Consider the following 22297-nt stretch of genomic DNA (forward strand, 5'->3'; position numbering starts at 1 on the left):
ACAGTTTAAGATCAATGATCAGTGGATTTTCGTCAGCGTGAGTTCAAGTGCTACTGGTATCACAAGGAGTGAATAAAGAGCTGCCCTAGTATTGGCCTGAGGTGAATACGACTCTACCCATCTTCTGGGTGATATTATATTGGGACCGCTTGTCAAAAAGGGAGCTTTTCAATAACAATACTGATTCATTTAAATTTGTGGAGAAGATAGTGTGTAGATCTTTCTGTACCGTGAGCCTGGTGTCCGTTATAACTCTGTAGTAGGCCCCAAGCCTAGGACTGAACTCCCTCTGACATCTAACAGCATGATGTTGGATTCACTTTCATGCCAGCTGTCAAAGTGTAATTTAATATGGATGATCTGGGATCACCTTGGTTTCTTCTGACCAGATTGTCAAACTTCTACACCTCTCATTTCACTAGAGCTGCGGTTTTATTTTAAGATATTTTCTGTGGTCTTTCAGACATTTTTATTTTTAACAGACAGGACAGTGTAGAAGGATGAAAGTGAGGAGAGGGTTTATGACTAAGTGGTGGGTCCTGGCAAACTGAGGAGGTGTGTTTGGGAGTTTTACTATAGGCTCTTCTGTCTAGCTTTTCTCACTACCCCATTGAAATACCTGCAGCTGAGGCCTGGTGTGGTCTAATGCAGTGGTTCTCAAAGCTCTCCTCTGGGAGCCCCAGCATTTCCCAATTCTAGAATAGTTTAAATACATGGAACAGCTGGAGGTCCCAGAGGAGAGGTTTGAGGACCACTGCACTAGGCCACACCAGGCCACAGCGGATTGATTAGGCGAGAAAAGACATCAGCTGAGATCGCGGATTCTCCGTGCAAGACGGACCCAAGGGTGACCCAGGCCCGGGCGTGCGCTAGCAGTTTACATGAGCATACCGGATTCACCAGCCGTTCTCTTTTATGGGAGCTGCTGCTACTACTTTGAAATGGAACAGCAAAAGCTCTCGAACTCTCTGAAATAGCGATGTTGTTTTAATAATGCATCTGTTTGCAAACTGCCAAAGGTCAGTTGAGGTCTCAGTTGTAGCGCTGAAGATTATGTGCCGTATTTCAGGAGGGAACTCCAGGCACTCTGAGGCAGAACATTCTGTTTGGCATGGAGTCAATTCTCCAAAGCGTTTCAACAGTCAATGTTGTCAGGGAATGGATGGAAGTATGACAGTAAGGTTATCTGTACCACCAACATCTCCTATACTTGTTCTGGTGTGTTGCTCTTTTCCATAGTTTCTCAGGTGTAATGTATTAAAAAATGCATACAGTGGTACTGTTGCAGCCACTAAAATTAAAAAAATAAAATAAACCTGGACCATGCATTGCAGCAATTGTTTTGCCAATATCGCGGTGCAACCTGACTTTTAAAAGCCCACGACTGTTATTCTGTGGTGGTGCTGTGTGACTCTCCCTTGCTGGTATGCTAGATCAATATGTCGTGGGCACTCTCTTTTATCAGACCTAAACAGCACACCAATTCATGGATCAATGGTTGGCTGGCCCTGCTGACGCGTGGTAATTTCATTTGTCCAGACATATTTGTATAAAGCAGTGCTTCTCAGTGTTCTGTGGTTACTAAGCCACCAATCACATTTTGCTCTGCCTAATGTACACCCTCAGGTGCAACTGATCATAAGGCCAATGTTCTCATGAGTCTTCCCAACTACTTCCTGTGGATAGGCCAAGTATCCCCAGAGGTACTAGTATATCAAGGCAGAAGGCGAGACACAGGAGGCAGGTGGTTGGAGTCTTACAATGTATAATAAACCAAAGAGGTAGGCAAGAGAATGGTCGTGGACAGGCAAAAAGGTCCAAACCAGATCAGAGTCCTGGAGATACAGAGTGGCAGACAGGCTCGTGGTCAAGGCAGGCAGAATGGTCAGGCAGGCGGGTACTAAGTTTAGAAACCCAAGTCAAAAGTGGGAGGACTAGAAAAAGGAGAATAGCAAAAGGAGTACGGGAAAAACACACTGGTTGACTTGACTAAAAATACAAGACGAACTGGCACAGAGACAGGAAACACAGGGATAAATACACTGGAGAAAATAAGCGACACCTGGAGGGGGTGAAGACAATCACAGGAACAGGTGAAACAGATCAGGGCGTGTCATAGTATCCCAGCTTGAGAACCAATGGTCTCTAGTTTGGACTCAAACTACTACAACTACAAACTATTCAACCCAACACCATACATTCCATCTGCATAGTAAGAAACCACAAATGAAGATGCATATCCTCTCAAACACCCCAATTCTTTTTTTGGGTTCAACAGTCTGAACCCATATCAATTGTACAGTGGCATGCAAATGCACACCATCTACTGTACCTGACATGTTTGGTTGAACTGACAGTTGTCATGAGCACTTGGTGTGAATTCAGAGTGAGCTTCTGACATCCTGAAGCATCCATGACTGACAGATGAGATATTTAGGCTTGTATTTATCCTTCTCCTGACAGCTGTTACAAACATGATTACCGTCAAAACTATCAAAACACTCTGATATTCAACGGTTGTATAAGGCTTCTTCCTGAGCAGGAGTAGGTGTGACAGATATTTTGAAAGAGGAAGAAAAGTATGTTTTAAAAAATATATGTTTTCCTTTCAGTCTCCTCCATCTCCACTAACCAAAGCTAATTGTATTGATTTTTTTCTCTTTGGTAATGTCAAATTAACAGCTGTACAGAAAGACTCATGTGAAAGCCAAATTACAGAGGAGGAACTTCTTGATGCAATTAAAGCCTTTAAGTCCGAGAAACTCCAGGGCTGGATGGCATACCAATGGAGGTATGCCAACCCTTTTTTGATAAACTCAGAGGACCGTAATTAGCATGTTTTAACCACTCCTATATAAATGGTAGATTATTAGACACTCAACAAGGTCTGCTTTCATTTATTACTGAAACAGGATCCTAGTGATAAATATAAAGATCCAGTCCATTTAAAAAATTGGAGGCCTCTTACACTTCAGTGTTATGATGCAAAGATCCTCGCAAAATGTTTAGCACATAGAATTAAAAATTAAAAAGCTATTGTCAGATATTGTTCATCCTAATCAGATAAAGTTATGTACAGTAACCCTATGTGTACAATAGTAAATAATGGCTACTTCTCAGAAAGATTTAAACTGTGAATAGGAGTAAACAAGGTTGTCCACTATCGGCATATCTATTTATTATTGCCTTCGAAATGTTAGCTATTAAAATCAGATCCAACAATAATATTAAGGGATTAGAAATCCAGGGCTTAAAAACAAAGGTGTCATTGTATGCTGATGATTGATGTTTTCTTTTAAATCCACAATTTGGATCCCTCCACAGCCTAATAGAGGAACTAGATACGTTTTCTAACCTCTCTGGATTTAAACCAATTGATAAGTGTACTATATTGCATATTGGATCAGAAAAAAATACAACTTTTACATTACCGTATAGTTGACCAATAAAATGGTCTGACGGGGATGTGGCCATACTCTGTATATATATCCCGAAAGAAAGAAATGATCTCACTCCCAAAAAATGTAATAGAAAGTTAGAAAAATAGATAAGATCTTGCTACCATGGAAAGGAAAATACTTGTCTATTTGTAGAAAAAATCACACTGATTTACTCTTCAGTCATATCCCAGTTTACTTATTTGCTTATGGTCTTGCCCACACCTAGTGACCTGTTTGGTTTTTTTTATTATATGAGCAAAAAAAATTCTATTTTGTTTGGAACGGCAAGCCATACAAAATTAAAAGGGCCTATTTATATAATGTATATGATTTCGGAGGGCAGAAATGATTAGATATTAAAGCATTATTAGACCTCTCACTAAAGGTGTCAGTCATACAAAAGTTATACTTAAATCCGAACTGGTTCTCTAGCAAATTAGTAAGAATGTCTCACCCCATGTTCAAGAATGGCATTTTTCCCTTTATTCAAAATACAACCTCTCACTTTCGGGTTATTTGAAAATGAATTAATATCCAAAATATCGTTATTTTTAAAACAAGCCATAGAAAGTTGGTTGCAATTTCAGTTTAATCCACCAGAAAAGACAGAACAAATAATACAACAAATATTGTGGTGAATCTCAAATAAACTAATTGATTAAAAAAACAATTTTTTGATTAATAAAAAAATATATATAATCTTTGTAAATTATATCATAAATAGGACTGGTGGAGTTATGTCACACATGCAGCTAACAAAAATATATGGTCATGTCTGCTCTACCCAAAATTACAACAAACTAATTTCAGCTTTACCGCAAAAATGGAAGAAGCAACTGGAAGGGGGAAAAAGTAAGGAGCTTGTCTGTCGGCCCTGCATTAAAGAACAAAAATTGGTTAAAGAAAATTGTGAAAAATAGAAATATATACCAGTTTCATTTAAGGATAAAACAATTGACAGCTGTGCCATAAAGATTGCAAAATAGTTGGGAAGAGATTTTCGATGTACTGATTCCATGGCACATGGTTTATGAACTGATACCGAAACAACACCGGATTCAAAACTTTAGAATTTTTCAATTAAATTTTTTATACAAAATTCTTGCAACCAATATAATGTTATGAATATGGGGGATACAACATTCCCAGCTCTGCAGATTTTGGTTCGAAGAGACATAGTCATTAGATTATTTATTTTGGTACCTGTCCATGTAGCTTGTTTTTGGTCATAGGTCCAGGAATGGCAGAAGATATTACCTGAAGCTAACACTGCTGATAGCAATACTGGTTGATTTGAAAAGTCAGTCAATCGATCAATAATAATAATAATACTTTTAGCAAAAAAATATATGTTTAATTTACAATCTGTAGAAGCAATGAGAATAGAAAGGTTCAGAACTTTTGTGAAGCATCACAGCACAGTCAAAAAATAGATGTCAAATAGAAATCCAATATGGATGGTGTTAAGACATAGATGGATAAAGTTGAATGGAGCTGAAGGGTGGGACTAATAATAACAGGTTAACAAATGTAAAATGTACTGTGTCTGTAAAATGTATTTAGGTTCAGAACTTTTGTGAAACAGCACAGTTAAAAATATATGGCAAATAGAAATCAAACTGAATGGACAGAAATAGAAATAGATGGGAGAAGAAATAGATGGGAGAGGTTGAGGGTAGAGGAAGGAGCGGACAAAAAATATATAACTATTGTAAAATAGATTGTGTCCGTAAAATGTACAGTACCAGTCAAAAGTTTGGACACACCTACTCATTCCAAGGTGTTTCTTTATTTTTTGTATTTTGTATTTTCATGGTCGAATTGCTGCAAAGAAACCACTACTTAAAGACACCAATAAGAAGAAGAAGAGACTTGCTTGGGCCAAAAAACACGAGCAATGGACATCAGACAGATGGAAATCTGTCCTTCGGTCTGATGAGTCCAAATTTTAGATTTTTGGTTCCAACCGCCTTGTCTTTGAGACGTAGAGTAGGTGAACGGATGATCTCTGCATGTGTGGTTTCCACCATGAAGCATGGAGGAGGAGGTGTGAGGGTGTGGGGGTGCTTTGCTGGTGACACTGTCAGTGATTTATTTAGAATTCAAGGCAAACTTAACCAGCATGGCTACCACAGCATTCTGCAGCAATATGCCGTTCCTATCTGGTTTGCGCTTAGTAGGACTATCATTTGTTTTTCAACAGGACAATGACCCAACACACCTCCAAGCTGTGTAAGGGCTATTTCACCAAGAGTGATGGAGTGCTGCATCAGATGACCTGGCCTCCACAATCATCCGACCTCAACCCAATTGAGATGGTTTGGGATGAGTTGGACCGCAGAGTGAAGGAGAAGCAGCCAACAAGTGCTCAGCATATGTGGGAACTCATTCAAAACTGTCGAGAAAGCATTCCAGGTGAAGCTGGTTGAGAGAATGCCGAGAGTGCGCAAAGCTGTCATCAAGGCAAAGGGTGGCTACTTTGAAGAATGTAAAATCTAAAATATGTTGTTTTTTTAACACTTTCTTTGGTTACTACATGACTTCATATGTGTTTTTTCTTAGTTTTGATGTCTTCACTATATTATTCTACAATGTAGAAAATAGTAAAAATAAAGAAAACCCTTTGAATGAGTACCATAAGGTATGTCCAAACTTTTGATTGGTAGTGTATATATACAAAATATATGCGGGATTGGAACTGATGCAGGCATTTTACATTGATGGAGACTACAATCAATCTGCAATATTAGAGCTGATCTACCCCCTAAAATAAAAAATAAAAAAACTTGTCTCACCATTCAACATTTGAATGTTGACGTAAATTGTTCATTGTATGTGAGAAGATTAATTGTTTTGGAGTCGATCATCTCGATGGACTTTAAGAGGTTCTGTGTTCAGTGGTGAGCTACGTCTTCCCAGTCAGTCAGTAGGTAATTTACCCCAATCACTATCTGTGCGAGACAGGGTCAATGGCTCCTGTATTTAAAGCTGTTCACATACCCTCTCCAAGCGGTGTCCTCTTGATATGAGATGACTCCTCAGCTGATATTTGAATCTCCCAGGAATGAAACATAAACAGTATTTCAGCGTGATTTACGATCGCCACATCCCAGACACCACTGCCAAATCTGCTTACAGATTTCATTGTAGCGGTGATACTACGTGCAGCAAACATTTCAGACTGCTGAGAATGTCACTGTTCAGCCTTTCGCAACACAGAGAGCGAGAGATCAGCATTTCATATAACGAGTCTATCACCACTTCATTAGATTTGGAGCCTTGTGCCCTATTAAATTAAACCCTCACACCAATTTTCAATTAATTCACGCACGGAGGCGTGCGTGCGTGTGAATCAGTGGATGGCGCCGGAGGGGATCCACAGATAAATGGCGCCGGAGGGGATGGCTGCTGTTTTGCGGGCTCTTAACCAACTGTGCTATTTTGTTTGTTTTTTCGCATTGTTTGTAACTCATTTTGTGCATAATGTTGCTGCTACCATCTCATGACCGAAAAGAGCTTCTAGACATCAGAATAGAGATTACTCACCTAGAACTGAATGAATCATTTTTTTAATGAGTCCGACGCAAAGGATAAACTGCTTCCTGGAGACCAGGCCCAAATCCCTGTCATTCGTTTGAAGAAAAGACGTAAATACAGGGAGTGGAGGTCTGGGTGCCTTCTGAGAATTTGTCAGCGAGTGAATAAACCACCACTACCCTCGGTATTATTGGCCAACATGCAATCGATCTACGATTAAGACCAACGGGACTTTCAAAACTAGTATCTTATGTTTCACCGAGACTTGGCTGAACGACGACGCGGATAATATAGACCTGGCTGGCTTCTCCGTGTTTCGTCAGGACAGAGCAGTTACGTCTGGTAAGACGAGGGGCGGGGGTGTGTGTCTATTTATCAATAACAGCAGGTGTGTGACGTCTAATATTAAAGAAGTCTCAAGGTATTGCTCGCCTGAGGTAGAATAACTCACGATAAGCTGTAGACCAAACTATCTACCAAGAGAGTTCACATCTATATTATTCATAGCCGTCTATTTACCACCACAAACCGATGCAGTCACTAAGATCGCACTCAACGAGCTGTATAAGGCCATAAGCAAACAAGAAAATGCTTATCCAGAAGTGGTGCTCCTAGTGGCCGAGGACTTTAATGCAGGCAAATTTAAATCTGTTTTACCTTGTTTCTACCAGCATATCAGATGTGCAACCTGACTCTAGACCACCTTTACTCAACACAGAGAGACGCATACAAAGCTCTTCCTCACCCTCCATTTGGAAAATCTGACCATAATTCCTTCCTCCTGATTCCTGCTTGAATCCTACTACACCGGCTCTGACGCTCTTCGAATGTGGCAGGTCTTGATAACTTTTACGGACTACAAAGGGAAACGCAGCCGTGAGCCTCCCATTGATGCAAGCCTACCAGACAAGCTAAATGCCAGTTATGCTCACTTTGATGCAAGCAACACTGAAGCATGCATGAGAGCACCTGCTGTTCTGGACGACTGTGTGATCACGCGCTCCGTAGCCGATGTGAGCAAGACCTTTAAACAGGTCTCCATTCACAAAGCCATGGGGCCAGACGGATTACCAGGATGTGTACTCATATCATATGCGGACCAACTGGCAAGTGTCTTCACTGACATTTTCAACCTCTCCCTGGCCGAGTCTGTTAGAAACATGTAGGTATTACAGACCACCATAGTCCCTGTGCCCAAGAAAGCGAAGGTAACCTGCCTAAATGATTACCGCCCCGTAGCACTCACGTTGGTAGCAATGAAGTGCTTTGAAAGGCTGATCACGGCTCACATCAATACCATCATGCCAGAAACCCTGGACCCACTCCAATTCGCATACCGCCCCAACAGATCCACAGATTACACAATCAGATTACGCACTGCACACTGCCTTTTCCCAGCTAGACAAAAGGAAAAGCTACGTGAGAATGTTGTTCATTGACTACAGCTCAGCTTTCAACACCATAGTGCCCTCAAAGTGCATCATTAAACTAAACACTTCCCTCTGCAACTGGATCGTGGACTTCCTGACCGGCCTCCCCCAGGTGGTAAAGGTAGGCAACAACACATCTGCCATGCTGATCCTCAACAATGGGGCCCCTTAGGGGTGCATGCTTAGTCCCTCCTGGTCTCCCTGTTCACCCACGACTGCATGGCCAAGCACGACTCCAACAACCTTCATTAAGTTTGCTGACAACACAACAGTGGTAGGCCTGATCACTGACAACAATGAGACAGCCTATAGGGAAGAGGTCAGAGACCTGGCAGTGGACAACAACCTCTCAATCTGAGCAAGACAAAGGAGCTGATGGTGGACTATAGAATCACCAACTATCATGGTCCAAACACACCACGACAGTTGTGAAGAGGGCACGACAACACCTTTTCCCCCTCAGGAGACTGAAAAGTTGTGGCATGGGTCACAAGATCCTCAAAAAGTTCCACAGCTGCACCATCGAGAACGTCCTGATCGGTTGCATCACTGCCTGGTATGGCAACTGCTCGGCGCTACAGAGGGTAGTGCGTACGGCACAGTACATCACCGAGGCCAAGCTGCCTGACATCCAGGACCTATATACTAGGCGGTGTCAGAGGAAGGCCCAAAAAATTGTCAAATGTTCCAGTCACCCAAGTCATAGACTGTTCTCTCTGCTACCGCATGTCAAGCGGAACCAGAGTACCAAGTCTAGGACCAAAAGGCTCCTTAACAGCTTTTACCCCCAAGCCATAAGACTCCTGAACAACTGAACTGATCAAATGGCCACCCAGACTATTTACATTGACCTCCCCCTCTTTGTTTTTACACTGCTGCTACTCGCTGTTTATTATCTATGCATAGTCACTTTACAAATTACCTCGACTAACATGTACCCCCGCACATTGACTCAATACTGGTACCCCTGTATATAGCCTTGTTATTGTTATGTTCCTTTACTTGTTACTTATAAAAATAAATACTTTTAGTTTATTTAGTAAATATTTGAATAACTCTATTTCTTGAACTGCATTGTTGGTTTAAGGGCTTGTAAGTAAGCATTTCACGGTAAGGTCTACACCTGTTGTATTAGCCGCATGTGACAAATACAATTTGATTTGATGTGTGAGGCACCAGTTAACCAGTCAAACCATTTGGGTAGTCAAGTTAGCACTAGCAGCTTGCTCTGATGACGGTTTCATGTTGCGCTGTGATGAATTATGCACTGCAGATCTGTTATGATGACTACACTGGGAGTTTAGACTCCTTTTCACCCCTTTCTCCTAGAGAATAATGACATGTCTGTAAGTGGAGAAAACAAAAGGGAACATTTTAACAGTACATGCATGACATGTTATGTCACCACCCTGTTGAGAATGTGGCTACAACACTTTAAATTGCTTGTCTGGGTTTTCGTCGGAGCACTCGACACTTGCTAATCTGCCCATTGTTTCCCCCTGCGCCAATTATCACAGCTGTAGAATGGGACTACATTGTTTGTCTTTGACATAGTCATATTGTATTGTACCTACAGTGGGGAGAACAAGTACTTGGCACGCTGCCGATTTTGCAGGTTTTCCTACTTACAAAGCATGTAGAGGTCTGTAATTTTGATCACAGTTCAACTGTGAGAGACGGAATCTAAAACAAAAATCCAGAAAATTCACATTGTATGATTTTTAAGTAATTAATTTGCATTTTATTGCATGACATAAGTACATAAGTGACCATCTGGATGATCCAGAGGAGGAATGGGAGAAGGTCATGTGGTCTGATGAGAAAAAAATAGAGCTTTTTGGTCTAAACTCCACTCGCCATGTTTGGAGGAAGAAGAAGGATGAGTACAACCCGAAGAACACCATCCCAACCGTGAAGCATGGAGGTGGATACATCATTCTTTGGGGATGCTTTTCTGCAAAGGGGACAGGACGACTGCACCATATTGAGGGGAGGATGGATGGGGCCATGTATCGCGAGATCTTGCCCAACAACCTTCTTCCCTCAGTAAGAGCATTGAAGATGGGTCGTGGCTCGGTCTTCCAGCATGACAACGACCCGAAACACACAGCCAGGGCAACTAAGGAGTGGCTCCGTAAGAAGCATCTCAAGGTCCTGGAGTGGCCTAGCCAGTCTCCAGACCTGAACCCAATATAAAATCTTTGGAGGGAGCTGAAAGTCCGTATTGCCCAGTGACAGCCCCGAAACCTGAAGGATCTGGAGAGAAACTGTATGGAGGAGTGGGCCAAAATCCCTGCTGCAGTGTGTGCAAACCTGGTCAAGAACTACAGGAAACGCATGATCTCTGTAATTGCAAACAAAGGTTTCTGTTCCAAATATTAAGTTCTGCTTTTCTGATGTATCAAATACTTATGTCATGCAATAAAATGCTAATTAATTACTTAAAAATCATACAATGTGATTTTCTGGATTTTTGTTTTAGATTCCGTCTCTCACAGTTGAAGTGTACCTATGATACAAAGCATGTAGAGGTCTGTAATTTTTTAAGTAGGAAAACCTGCAAAATCACTAAACACATGATTTCATCTCACCATCAGCAGAAGTTATCTGTTTGTGAAAAGAGCAGGTTTGTGTCGTTTCCACAGTGTGCACTAGAATAGAGAGACTTGGGGGATCACGCTCTCTGTAGCTGACGTGAGTAAGACCTTTAAACAGGTCAACATTCACAAGGCTGCGGGGCCAGACGGATTACCAGGTGTGCTCCGGGCATGTGCTGACCAACTGGCAGGTGTCTTCACTGACATTTTCAACATGTCCCTGATTTGAGTCTGTAATACAAACATGTTTCAAGCAGACCACCATAGTCCCTGTGCCCAAGAACACGAAGGCAACCTGCCTAAATGACTACAGACCCATAGCGCTCACGTCTGTAGTGCTTTGAAAGGCTGGTAAGGGCTCACATCAACACCATTGTCCCAGAAACCCTAGACCCAGTCCAATTTGCATACCGCCCAAACAGATCCACAGATGATGCAATCTCTATTGCACTCAACACTGTCCTTTCCCACCTGGACAAAAGGAACACCTATGTGAGAATACTATTCATTGACTACAGCTCAGCTTTTAACACCATAGTACCCTCAAAGCTCATCACTAAGCTAAGGATCCTGGGACTCAACACCTCCCTCTACAACTGGATCCTGGACTTCCTGACGGGCCGCCACCAGGTGGTGAGGGTAGGTAGCAACACATCTGCCACGCTGATCCTCAACACTGGACTTCCCCAGGGGTGCGTGCTCAGTCCCCTCCTGTACTCCCTGTTCACCCACGACGGCATGGCCAAACACGACTCTAACACCATCATTAAGTTTGGAGACGACACGAGTGGTAGGCCTGATCACCGACAATGACGAGACAGCCTACAGGGAGGAGGTCAGAGACCTGGCCGGTTGGTGCCAGAATAACAACCTATCCCTCAACGTAACCAAGAGAGATGATTGTGGACTACAGGAAAAGGAGGACTGAGCACGCCCCCATTCTCATCGACGGGGCTGTAGTGTAGCAGGTTGAGAGCTTCAAGTTCCTTGGTGTCCACATCACCAACAAACTAGAATGGTCCAAACACACCAAGACAGTCATGAAGAGGGCACGACAAAGCATATTCCACCTCAGGAAACTAAAAAGATTTGGCACGGGTCCTCAGATCCTCAAAAGATTCTACAGTTCCAACATCGAGAGCATCCTGACTGGTTGCTCGGCCTCCGACCGCAAGGCACTACAGAGGGTAGTGCGTACGGCCCAGTACATCACTGGGGCTAAGCTGCCTGTCATCCAGGACCTCTACACCAGGCGGTGTCAGAGGAAGGCCCTAAAAATTGTCCGAGCCCCAGGCTGTTCTCTCTACTACTGTATGGCAAGCCGTCCCGGAGTTCCAAGTCTCGGACAAAAAGGCTTCTCAACAGTTTTTACTCCCAAGCCATAAGACTCCTGAGCAGGTAATCAAATGGCTACCCGGACTATTTGCATTGTGTACCCCCCAACCCCTCTTTTACGCTGATGCTACTCTCTGTTTATTATATATGCATAGTTACTTTAACTATACATTTATGTACATACTACCTCAATTGTTCCGAACAACCATTGCCCCCGCACATTGGCTAAACGGGCTATCTGTATTGTGTCCCGCCACCCACCACCCACCAAACCCTCTTTTACACTACTGCTACTCTGTTCATCATATATGCATAGTCACTTTAACCATATCTACATGTACATACTACCTCAATCAGCCCAACTAACCGGTGCCTGTATTTAGCCTCACTACTGTTATAGCCTCGCTACTGTATATAGCCTCGCTACTGTTATTTTTCACTGTCTTTTTACTGTTTTATTTCTTTACTTACCTATTGTTCACCTAATACCTTTTTTTGCACTGTTGGTTAGAACCTGTAAGTAAGCATTTCACTGTAAGACACCTGTTGAATTCGGCGCACGTGACAAATAAACTGTGATTTGATTTGACTTGTGCCATTCTCATCGACTGCACATTACTGTGGCCAATTCCATCAATTGCTCCACTCCCTCTCATTTGATATTCGGCTGGGCAGGCCACTGTGCACAACCCATGACAAGCTAGCGAAGTCGATTGGCTATAATTGCATTTAGGCGAATTGATTCAGCTTTTTGTATGTTTTTCTAATTGTCATTTTCCTGCTGCGATCAAGGAATTAGAGGGAGCCTGGCCTTTAATGAACTCTCGGGCTAAACGCTGTCTGGCTTACTGATGCTTCCTGAAGTTTGACACACTGGTGGACCTGTGTGGCAGCTGTTATTTTGCATACAGTTTTTCCGGAAACTTCTCAGGATACGGCAGTGATTTGTCCCAACTTGAGAAATATCTTGGTAGGTGTGACGTTTCAAAACAAAAACGTTCTATGTTAATCAGCGGATAAAGTGAGCAGCTAGTTGCTGTCGGTCAGATCATAATGTCAACACACAACGTGTTAAGAATTGAGTCCTTGCGCTGCAGTGAACCAGTGATTTGTGCCAATTGGATATACGGATGTCTGATATGGCATTTGTTTTTATTGTGTTGATGGTTTTCTGTGTATTTATGTAAACTGTGTCAAATAATTCAGCATTTGCTGCTATTGATACTTTGTAATGTCGATTTTGTGAAATAAACCATTTTCTCTTTCGCTCTATTGTTCACAGTTGCACCCGTTAGAAACATTTGGGGAAAAATAGGAGTATTTATTTCCCGACTTGACCAACTCCTCATTACAGACACTGACACAGTTTTAGTCTGTGTCCTTTCCTATTCGATCCAGCTATATAGCCTCCATAGGATGAGGAAGCCATAGTCTACAACTAAATCCCAGAGGTTTTTCCTGATCAGGTCACATGATTCTGGAAAGTACCGGGCACTAGAAGAAGTAAAAGAAACATCAGGAACTCAAGATATAGATATAGAGAATTTAAAGAGTATATAATGAGTTACTTTCTAATCCTATACAATTATATTTCTTTGAGAATCTCCTATAATAAGTGCGAAGATGATGCAGGCCTGATGACACAGATGACCATTCATCACGAGGCTACGGGAGGCACATGCATTCTCCTGGCGAGAAACACTGTCATTTCTTTCAAGGATATGTGTTTTAATGGACTTGCAGAGATTCAACTCACTGTCACGAGTGATGAGACACAAAGATTAACACAATGTAGGAGTTCATTGGTGTATTGCACACGATCACAGACCGATTCTGGTCCTGGATCAGCTTACCGCCTGTTCCACATGCTGTCACTCGTGTGTGAAAACAAACTCCATCTGATCCAAATTCATTCTGGTGTGTGCATGAGAGATTAACCCCAAATGGTGTGTGGGATTTGTGCTGTACAAAAACATGCTAGCAAGCGGATGCTATATAGAAGTTGTGACTTGAGAGTCACACCCTTGAATATGGTTATCTTCAGTTCTGGTGAAAGCTAATCATGCTTTTATCAATCAGAAAAGCAACAGGGAAGTGCAATAATGTAGCGTACCAGATAAATGAAGACGGTCTATAATTTATCGAGACTGAGGTGAAGATAGATGAGCGTACAGATGATCGATGGTGGTTGCTTTTGTGTTCTCAGTGTGTGTGTGTTTGCTTGCGTGCATATGTGCGTGTCTGTGTGGGTGTGCGAATGTGTGTGTGTGTCTGTGCGTGCGAGTGTGTGTGTGTGTGTGTGTGTGTGTGTGTGTGTGTGTGTGTGTGTGTGTGTGTGTGTGTGTGTGTGTGTGCATGTGTCTGTGTGTGCCTGCGTGTGTACGTGTGCATGATCCAGGCCTCTATATAATCCGTACATTTGTGTGTTGTGTTCTCCAGGTGGCTGTGACAGGGGGACCCCCGGGGCAGGACCCATGAGGAGTCATAGAAGATGCTCGCAGCCTGGGCGCCTCTGCTCCTCTTAGCCATGTGGGTGAGATGTACCTCCGCTGGGCCGCTCTCCTTCAGAATAGGTGAGTAGTCTGACCTCTGTCCCTGGACCCAGCATGGCTGTAGGGCACAACTCACCTCTCCCCTACCTCTCCTCACTCCTTATTCAAAAGGCGCCATCACGAGAGCTCCTCTACGTGTAATTCCAGGCCTGGTTGAGAGTGTTGACTTGCTCTGACAGCTGATTGCTTCGTCAGTGCATCTCAGCAGCACGTTGACGAGAGTTCGGTATCACTCCAATTGTACTGTAACAAGAAGAGGTGCTATTTTCTGAATGTTCTATTCTGTCTGTTTCTGCCTGTCTGATATTTCTGATACAGCAGAAAGGTACTTTCTTGTGTGCAACCGGGTACCTTAACCAAACGGGTAGAAAATCAAATTTTCTGCTACCATTTCCCGAGCCGCAGTGAAGAAAAACAAAGTGAGTGTCAAAATGAGTCAAGATATTATACTTTGCCGTAATTGAGTGTTAGCTGGGAAAACCAGTTACCTGTTTAGATACATTTTAGTGTATGGTGTTTACAGGCCCGTACTCATTTTCACACAGAGATGAGAGGAAATGGTGGGTAGATATGGAGGACAGGGGTCCTCCTATCATTACATTAATTAGCCGATCCGTAGCCGGCTATCCACCAGCCGTAGGGCTGGGTCTGGGGCAGCAGTGACCAGGACATCGCTCTCTCGCAGCAGCAGCAGCAGAGGCCACCTCAACATGGGCTGATTTCTCCCAGCAATCACTGTGACAGCAGATGGAGGACAGAGAGACTAACAGCAGCATAACAACAGGCCATATCGATTTCTAGTGTGCCATATCTTTAATAACAACATGTTTATTGGGTAACAAGCCGTGCAGGGATCAGAGAAAGGTCTGGCACTGTGAATGTGCCTCGCCGATCAATTATTAAAGTGCCCAATATGCTCGCAGAGAAACTTCTCAGTTTGCTTTAGTCCATCTCCATGCGATCGGGACAGGGCGCAACAAACACACAGCCTCCCAGCTAGCACATTTGGTTCCTTGGAAGTTGTGTGAACGTACGTTTTGGATTTCCCATTGGTTCTTGGAACAAAGCCATACGTTTCCTGACCGGTAAGACGGAACGTTTTTTTAAATGTTCTGAGAACGGAAATTACAGGTTATTTGGAGGCTTTCTTAAAACTTTCACTGAATCTTTTAATACCTTTTGCTAGCTTAGTTTGGGTTAACTGTTTTGAACTCCTGGCACAGATTGGACACATGGAAATGAATTTGCTTTGGCGTTAATCATGCGAACGTATTTGTTTTTTATTGTGGCACGGCATTAGTGATATTCAAACCTATGATCTTCATTTTAGTCTATTCAAACAGACCCCATTTCAACGTAAACAAGCACTCATTTAAGATCAGGTGTGGCCTACATACCTGAGCACACTGAACAAGATAGAGGAGATAGAATGTTAATGCTGAGAAAGGGTTGTTAATGTTTTAAAAAAAACATTCTTAGAATGTTCTTTGAATGTTACTAATGTTTTCTTGTTGTTTTTGTGGAAAGTTTTGTTAATGTTCTGAGAACATGCATTTAAATAGAACCATAAGGAACCCTGCAGAAAATGTTATGCTCAAGTACTGAAATTTCCACAGAAGAATGTGGTTTCTTAACGTTCTGAGAACATGACTTTAAATAGAACCATGAGGAAACCTGTAGGAAACGTTATGCTGAAATACAGAAATTCCCACCTATGAAACTTATGGTTCTAAGAATGTGATGTGCTAGCTGGGTATCCTGCACCATTCCCAGAACGTTGTGGGAAGGTTGTATGCAAATTAACCATATGACAAGCTCTAAGAAACATATGGTCCTTAGAACGTTATGTGCTAGCCGGGTCCCAGAATTCTCTTGGATAATTAGTGAATGCTGTATTATACCTCCTCCTCTGTTTTCTCCTACCCTCCCACCTTCCCTCACTCCGCCACCTCACATCTCTCTACAAAGGCACCTCCATAATGTTTATTCTCATCTCGTTTCAGTTGATAGTTAATTAGGCGGTCAGGCCTGTGTTTTCCCCCCTCTCTGATGTCAGGCGGCAGGAGCTAGCCACCGTCGAAGCCTGTCAGGGGCACGCCGCGGCGCCGGCATTGGCATCGGGGCTGTTATTTCACTCCCGGACGTCTTTGCCTGCCGCCCACTGCCGCGCTCCAGGAGGTGATGTTTAACAACGCTAGTCCCCTCGAGTTCTGCCTGACTACCGGAATGTCACTGTCTGGCCTTCCTACGGAATTAATACATTGCAACAGGCCTAAATAGCACCGCTACGCTAGCATCACACCCCACTGCCAGACAATAGTTTAGTTGTTGAGCACAGGTGAAATGAGGAGAGAAGGACGTTGTCTTTGGTTGAGTCTTAATTCTCCAGCCTTTTCCAGAAGTGTGCACTTGCACACTCCCAGTCAAGGACTTTAGTAAAAAAGCATGTGATTGGTGTAAACTTTGGCTGGGGTGAGTTTCCATTCGTTGTCAAATTCATGTGAGAAAGTGTGCAAGTGTGCACGTTGGGAGAAGAGTTGGAGAATCGGGGCGCAGCACATGCCTCGTTTGTTTGGCAGATTGGTGAGAGATTTGCAGAATACAGTATGGTCAGATGATTGAGATGACATGATTGCAACTGGTGTGGTATTTGATTTACCTAGGAGGCTCATGACAGAACCAATTCACCAGTAAGCGAGCATTGTTTTGATGATGTTCTTTTTGGGGGGATAGATGAGAGGTGTCCATCCAGAGATCCAGCTAATGATGTCATGAAAGTTGGAAAGGTATAACTATCCCAAATACACTGTCATTCTGTTACAGGTGTCATCCAACCTCCTTGATTTCACTAGCTGAAATTCGTATTGCCTACATACAGTATTTCTAATTGAAATGTACAATATGCAATCTTAAGTTGCTAGAACAATGTTGCTATGTGATGCCAAAACAGCGTTATACAAAAAAAAGCTTGCTGTTTGAATTCGCCTCGTCTTTGCTGTGTTACATTCATTGACTGTGTTTCCAAGGAGTTATTTTCAGTTCCGCAGACAAAGTTAATCATTCGTCAGATTAACCAATTATGGCACCGGAGGGGATGGCTGCCATTTTATGGGCTCCTTGCCAATTGTACTATTCTGTTTGTTCGCGTTTTTAACTTTTTTTGAACAAAAACCAAAACCCCATCATTAGCATGAAGAGGAGACACCAATACAGGAGTCGCAGATCCGGGTGCTTGGTGAGAATTCGTTGGCAAGTGGATAATCCACCTTTACCATCCATCCTACTGGCGAACGTGCAATCACTGGAGAATAAACTGGATGAGCTCCGTTCAAGACCAACGTCACATTAAAAAATGTATCTTATGTTTCACCGAGTGGTGGCTAAACGAGGATATGGATAATATACAGTTGGCTGGGTTTTCCGTTCATCGGCAAGACAGAACAGCAACCTCTGGTAAGACGAGGGTTGGTGTTCTGTGTCTATTTGTCAACAGCTGGTGCGCGATCTCTAATATTAAGGAAGTCTTGAGGTTTTGCTCACATGAGATAGACTTCCTCAGGATAAGCTGTAGACCACACTATTTATTTCGTAGCTGACTATTTATCACCACAAACCAATGCAGGCACTAAGACCACACTCCACAAGCCGTATAAGGCCATAAGCAAACAAGAGAATGCTCACCCAGAAGCGGCCCTCCTAGTGGCTGGGGACTTTAATACAGGAACATTTTTATCCGTTTTACCTAATTTCTACCAGCATGTCATATGTGCAACCAGAGGACAAAAAACTGTAGACCACCTTTACTTCACACACAGAAACACGTATAAAGCTCTCCTTCAATTTCCATTTGGCAAATCTGACCATAATTCTATTCTCCTGATTCCTGCCTACAAGCAAAAAACTCAACTAAAGCAGGAAATACCAGTGACTCGCTCAATAAGGAAGTGGTCTGATGACGTGGATTCTAAGCCACAGGACTGTTTTGCTAGCACAGATTGGAATATGTTCTGGGATTCATCTGATGGCATTGAGGAGTTACCGGCTTCATCAATAAGTGCATCGTCGACGTCGTCCCCACAGTGACCGTACGTACATATCCCAAACAGAAGCCATGGATTACACGCAACATCCGCACTAGAGCTGACACTTTCAAGGAGCGGGACACCAATGCGGATGCTCTGAAGAAACATCAAACGTCAATACAGGACTAATATTGAATCCTACAGTACTACACTGGCTATTACGGATTACAAAGGGAAACCCAGCCGTGAGCTGCCCAGTGATGTGAGCCTACCAGATGAGCTAAATGCCTTCTATGCTCACTTCGAGGCAAGCAACACTGAATTGGATGAGAGCACCAGCTGTTGCAGACAGTGTAATCATGTTCTCCGTAGCCGATGTGACTATGACGTTTAAACAGATCAACATTCACAAGGCCGCAGGGTCAGTTGGAATACCAGGACGTATACTCAAAACATGCACTGACCAACTGGCAAGTGGCCTCACTGGCATATTCAACCTCTCCCTGACCGAGTCTGTAATACCTACATGTTTCAAGCAGTAAATAGTCCCTGTTCCCAAGAACGCCAAGGTAACCTTCCTAAGTGTCTACCGCCCCGTAACACTCACGTCTGTAGCTATGAGTGCTTTAAAAGCTGGTCATGGCTCACACCAACATCATCATACCAGAAACCCTAGACCCACTCCAATTTGCATACCACCCTAACAGATCCAAAGAGGATGCAATCTCTATTGCACTCCACACTGCCCTTTCCCACCTGGACAAAAAGAACACCTACGTGAGAATGCTGTTCGTTGACTACAGTTCAGCCTTTAACACCATAGTGCTCGCAAAGCTCATCACAAAGCTAAAGACCCTGGGACTCAACACCTCCCTCTGCAACTGAATCCCTGGACTTCCTGACGGGCCACCCCTGGTAGTAAGAGTAGTCAATAACACATCTGCAATGCTGATCCTCAACATGGAAGCCCCGCAGGGGTGTGTGCTTAGTCCCCTCCTGCACTCCCTGCTCACCCACGACTGCTTAGCCACACACGACTCCAACAGCATAATTACATTTGCAGACAAAACAACGGTGGTAGGCCTGATCACCGTCAGCGATGAGACAGACCCTGTAGGTCAGAGACCTGGCAGTGTGGTGCGAGGATAACAACCTCTCTCTCAACATGAGCAAGACAAAAGAGCTGATTGTGGACTACAGGAAAAGGGGTCCTAAGGACACCCCCAATTAACCTCGACAAGGCTGTAGTGGAGTGGGTAGAGATCTTCACTAACAAGACAGTTGTGAAGAGGGCAAAGATTTGGCAAGTTCTACAGCTGCGCCATCGAGAGCATCCTGACTGGTTGTATCACCGCTTGGTATGGCAACTGCTCGGCATCTGACCGCAAAGTGCTACAGAGGGTAGAGCTTACGACCCAGTACATCAATGGGGCCACGCCATACAGGACCTCTATACCAAGCAGTGTCAGAGGAAGACCCTAAAAACTGTCAAAGACTCCAGCCATCCTATTCATAGCCTGTTCTCTCTGCTAAAACACGGCAAGCGGTACCGGAGCGCGAAGTCTAGGTCCAAAAGGCTACTTCTACCCCAAAGCCATAAGACTAAATAGTTAATCAAATGGCTAACTCAGATTTATTTGCATTGACCCCCTTTTTTATGCTGCTGCTTCTTGCTGTTTATTATCTATGCACACTTTACCCCTACTTACATGTACATATTACCTAAATTAGCTCAAATTACCTCACATTGAGTCGGTACCAGTAACCACTGTATGTAGCCTCATTATTGTTATTTTATTGTGTATTTTTTTTTCATTTTACATTATTTTATTTTGTATTTATTCTTTTAGCAAATATTTTCTTACTTTAAAAAAAAAACTGCATTGTTGGTTTAGGGCTTGTAAGAAAGTATTTCATGATAAGGTCTACTACAAATAAAATTGTATTTGATTTTGAAAAAGCGGAGCGCAGCACCATTTCAGCGTTTCTTATCTGACCCGTTTATCATTCTCACAGTTCAGAACAAAATGTATGTGTTACCTTACAACTCCCCTAATGTTCACAACAATGAGTAAACACTACACAAAATGTGTATTTATCATATGATTTCTTTTCTATCTACTGAAGGAGGGAGGTCGAACTAGAGATATATGCATTAAGTTACCACACACATGCACGCGCACAGACGTGCACACACGCACCTGTTGATAACAACCAGTGCACACACACATGAGCATACACATATACACTACCATTCAAAATGTCCTTGTTTTTGAAAGAAAAGCACATTTTTTGTCCATTTTTAAAATAACATCAATTTGATCAAAAATACAGTGTAGACATTGTTAACGTTGTAAATGACAATTGTAGCTGGAAACGGCTGATTTTTAATGGAATATCTACATAGGCGTACAGAGGCCCATTATCAGCAAGTTTATTATTTCAACGTCAATAGTGAAGAGGCGACTCCGGGATGCTGGCCTTCTAGGCAGAGTTCCTCTGTCCAGTGTCTGTGTTCTTTTGTCCATCTTAAGCTTTTCTTTTTATTGGCCAGTCTGAGGTATGGCTTTTTCTTTGCAACTCTGCCTAGAAGGCCAGCATCCCGGAGTTGCCTCTTCACTGTTGATGTTGAGACGTGTTTTGTAGGTACTATTTAATGAAGCTGCCAGTTGAGGACTTGTAAGGCGTCTGTTTTTCAAAATAGACACTATAATGTACTTGTCATCTTGCTCAGTTGTACACCAGGGCCTCCCACTCCTCTCTCTATTCTGGTTAGAGCCAGTTTGTGCTGTTTTGTGAAGGGAGTAGTACACAGCGTTGTACAAGATCTTCAATTTCTTGGCAAATGCTTGCATGGAATAGCCATCAAATCTCAGAACAAGAATAGTGACGAGTTTCAGAAGAAAGGTCTTTGTTTCTAGCCATTTTGAACCTGTAATCGAACCCACAAATGCTGATGCTCCAGATACTCATCTAGTCTAAAGAAGTCCAGTTTTATTGCTTCTTTAATCAGAACAACAGTTTTCAGCTGTGCTAACATAATTGCAAAAGGGTTTTCTAATGATCAATTAGCCTTTTAAAATGATAAACTTGGATTAGCTAACACAACGTGCCATTGGAACACAGGAGGGATGGTTGCTGATAATGGGCCTCTGTAGGCCTATGTAGATATTCCATAAAAAATCGGCCGTTTCCAGTTACAATTGTCATTTACAAAATCAACAATATCTACACTGTATTTCTGATCAATTTGATGTTAATTTAATGGACAATTTATTTTCTTTCAAAAACAAGGACATTTGTAAGTGTAAGTGACGGTGGTGTACACGCACACACACACACACACACACACACACACCTCCCTGCAGTGTTTAATAGAGATCT

At 42.8% G+C, this 22297-nt stretch overlaps 1 protein-coding gene across 1 annotated transcript in view; it reads left to right on the plus strand.

The window, feature by feature from the left end:
* Positions 1-22297, plus strand: part of LOC129821801 (glutamate receptor ionotropic, kainate 4-like) — a 451716-nt gene that overhangs the window by 214722 nt on the left and 214697 nt on the right. The window contains 1 exon segment of the mRNA XM_055879464.1: positions 14779-14912. Within this exon segment, the coding sequence (XP_055735439.1) occupies positions 14831-14912 (82 nt within the window). The 5' untranslated portion in view covers positions 14779-14830.

Source organism: Salvelinus fontinalis, chromosome 24 (assembly GCF_029448725.1).
Source record: "Salvelinus fontinalis isolate EN_2023a chromosome 24, ASM2944872v1, whole genome shotgun sequence".
NCBI lineage: Eukaryota > Metazoa > Chordata > Actinopteri > Salmoniformes > Salmonidae > Salvelinus > Salvelinus fontinalis.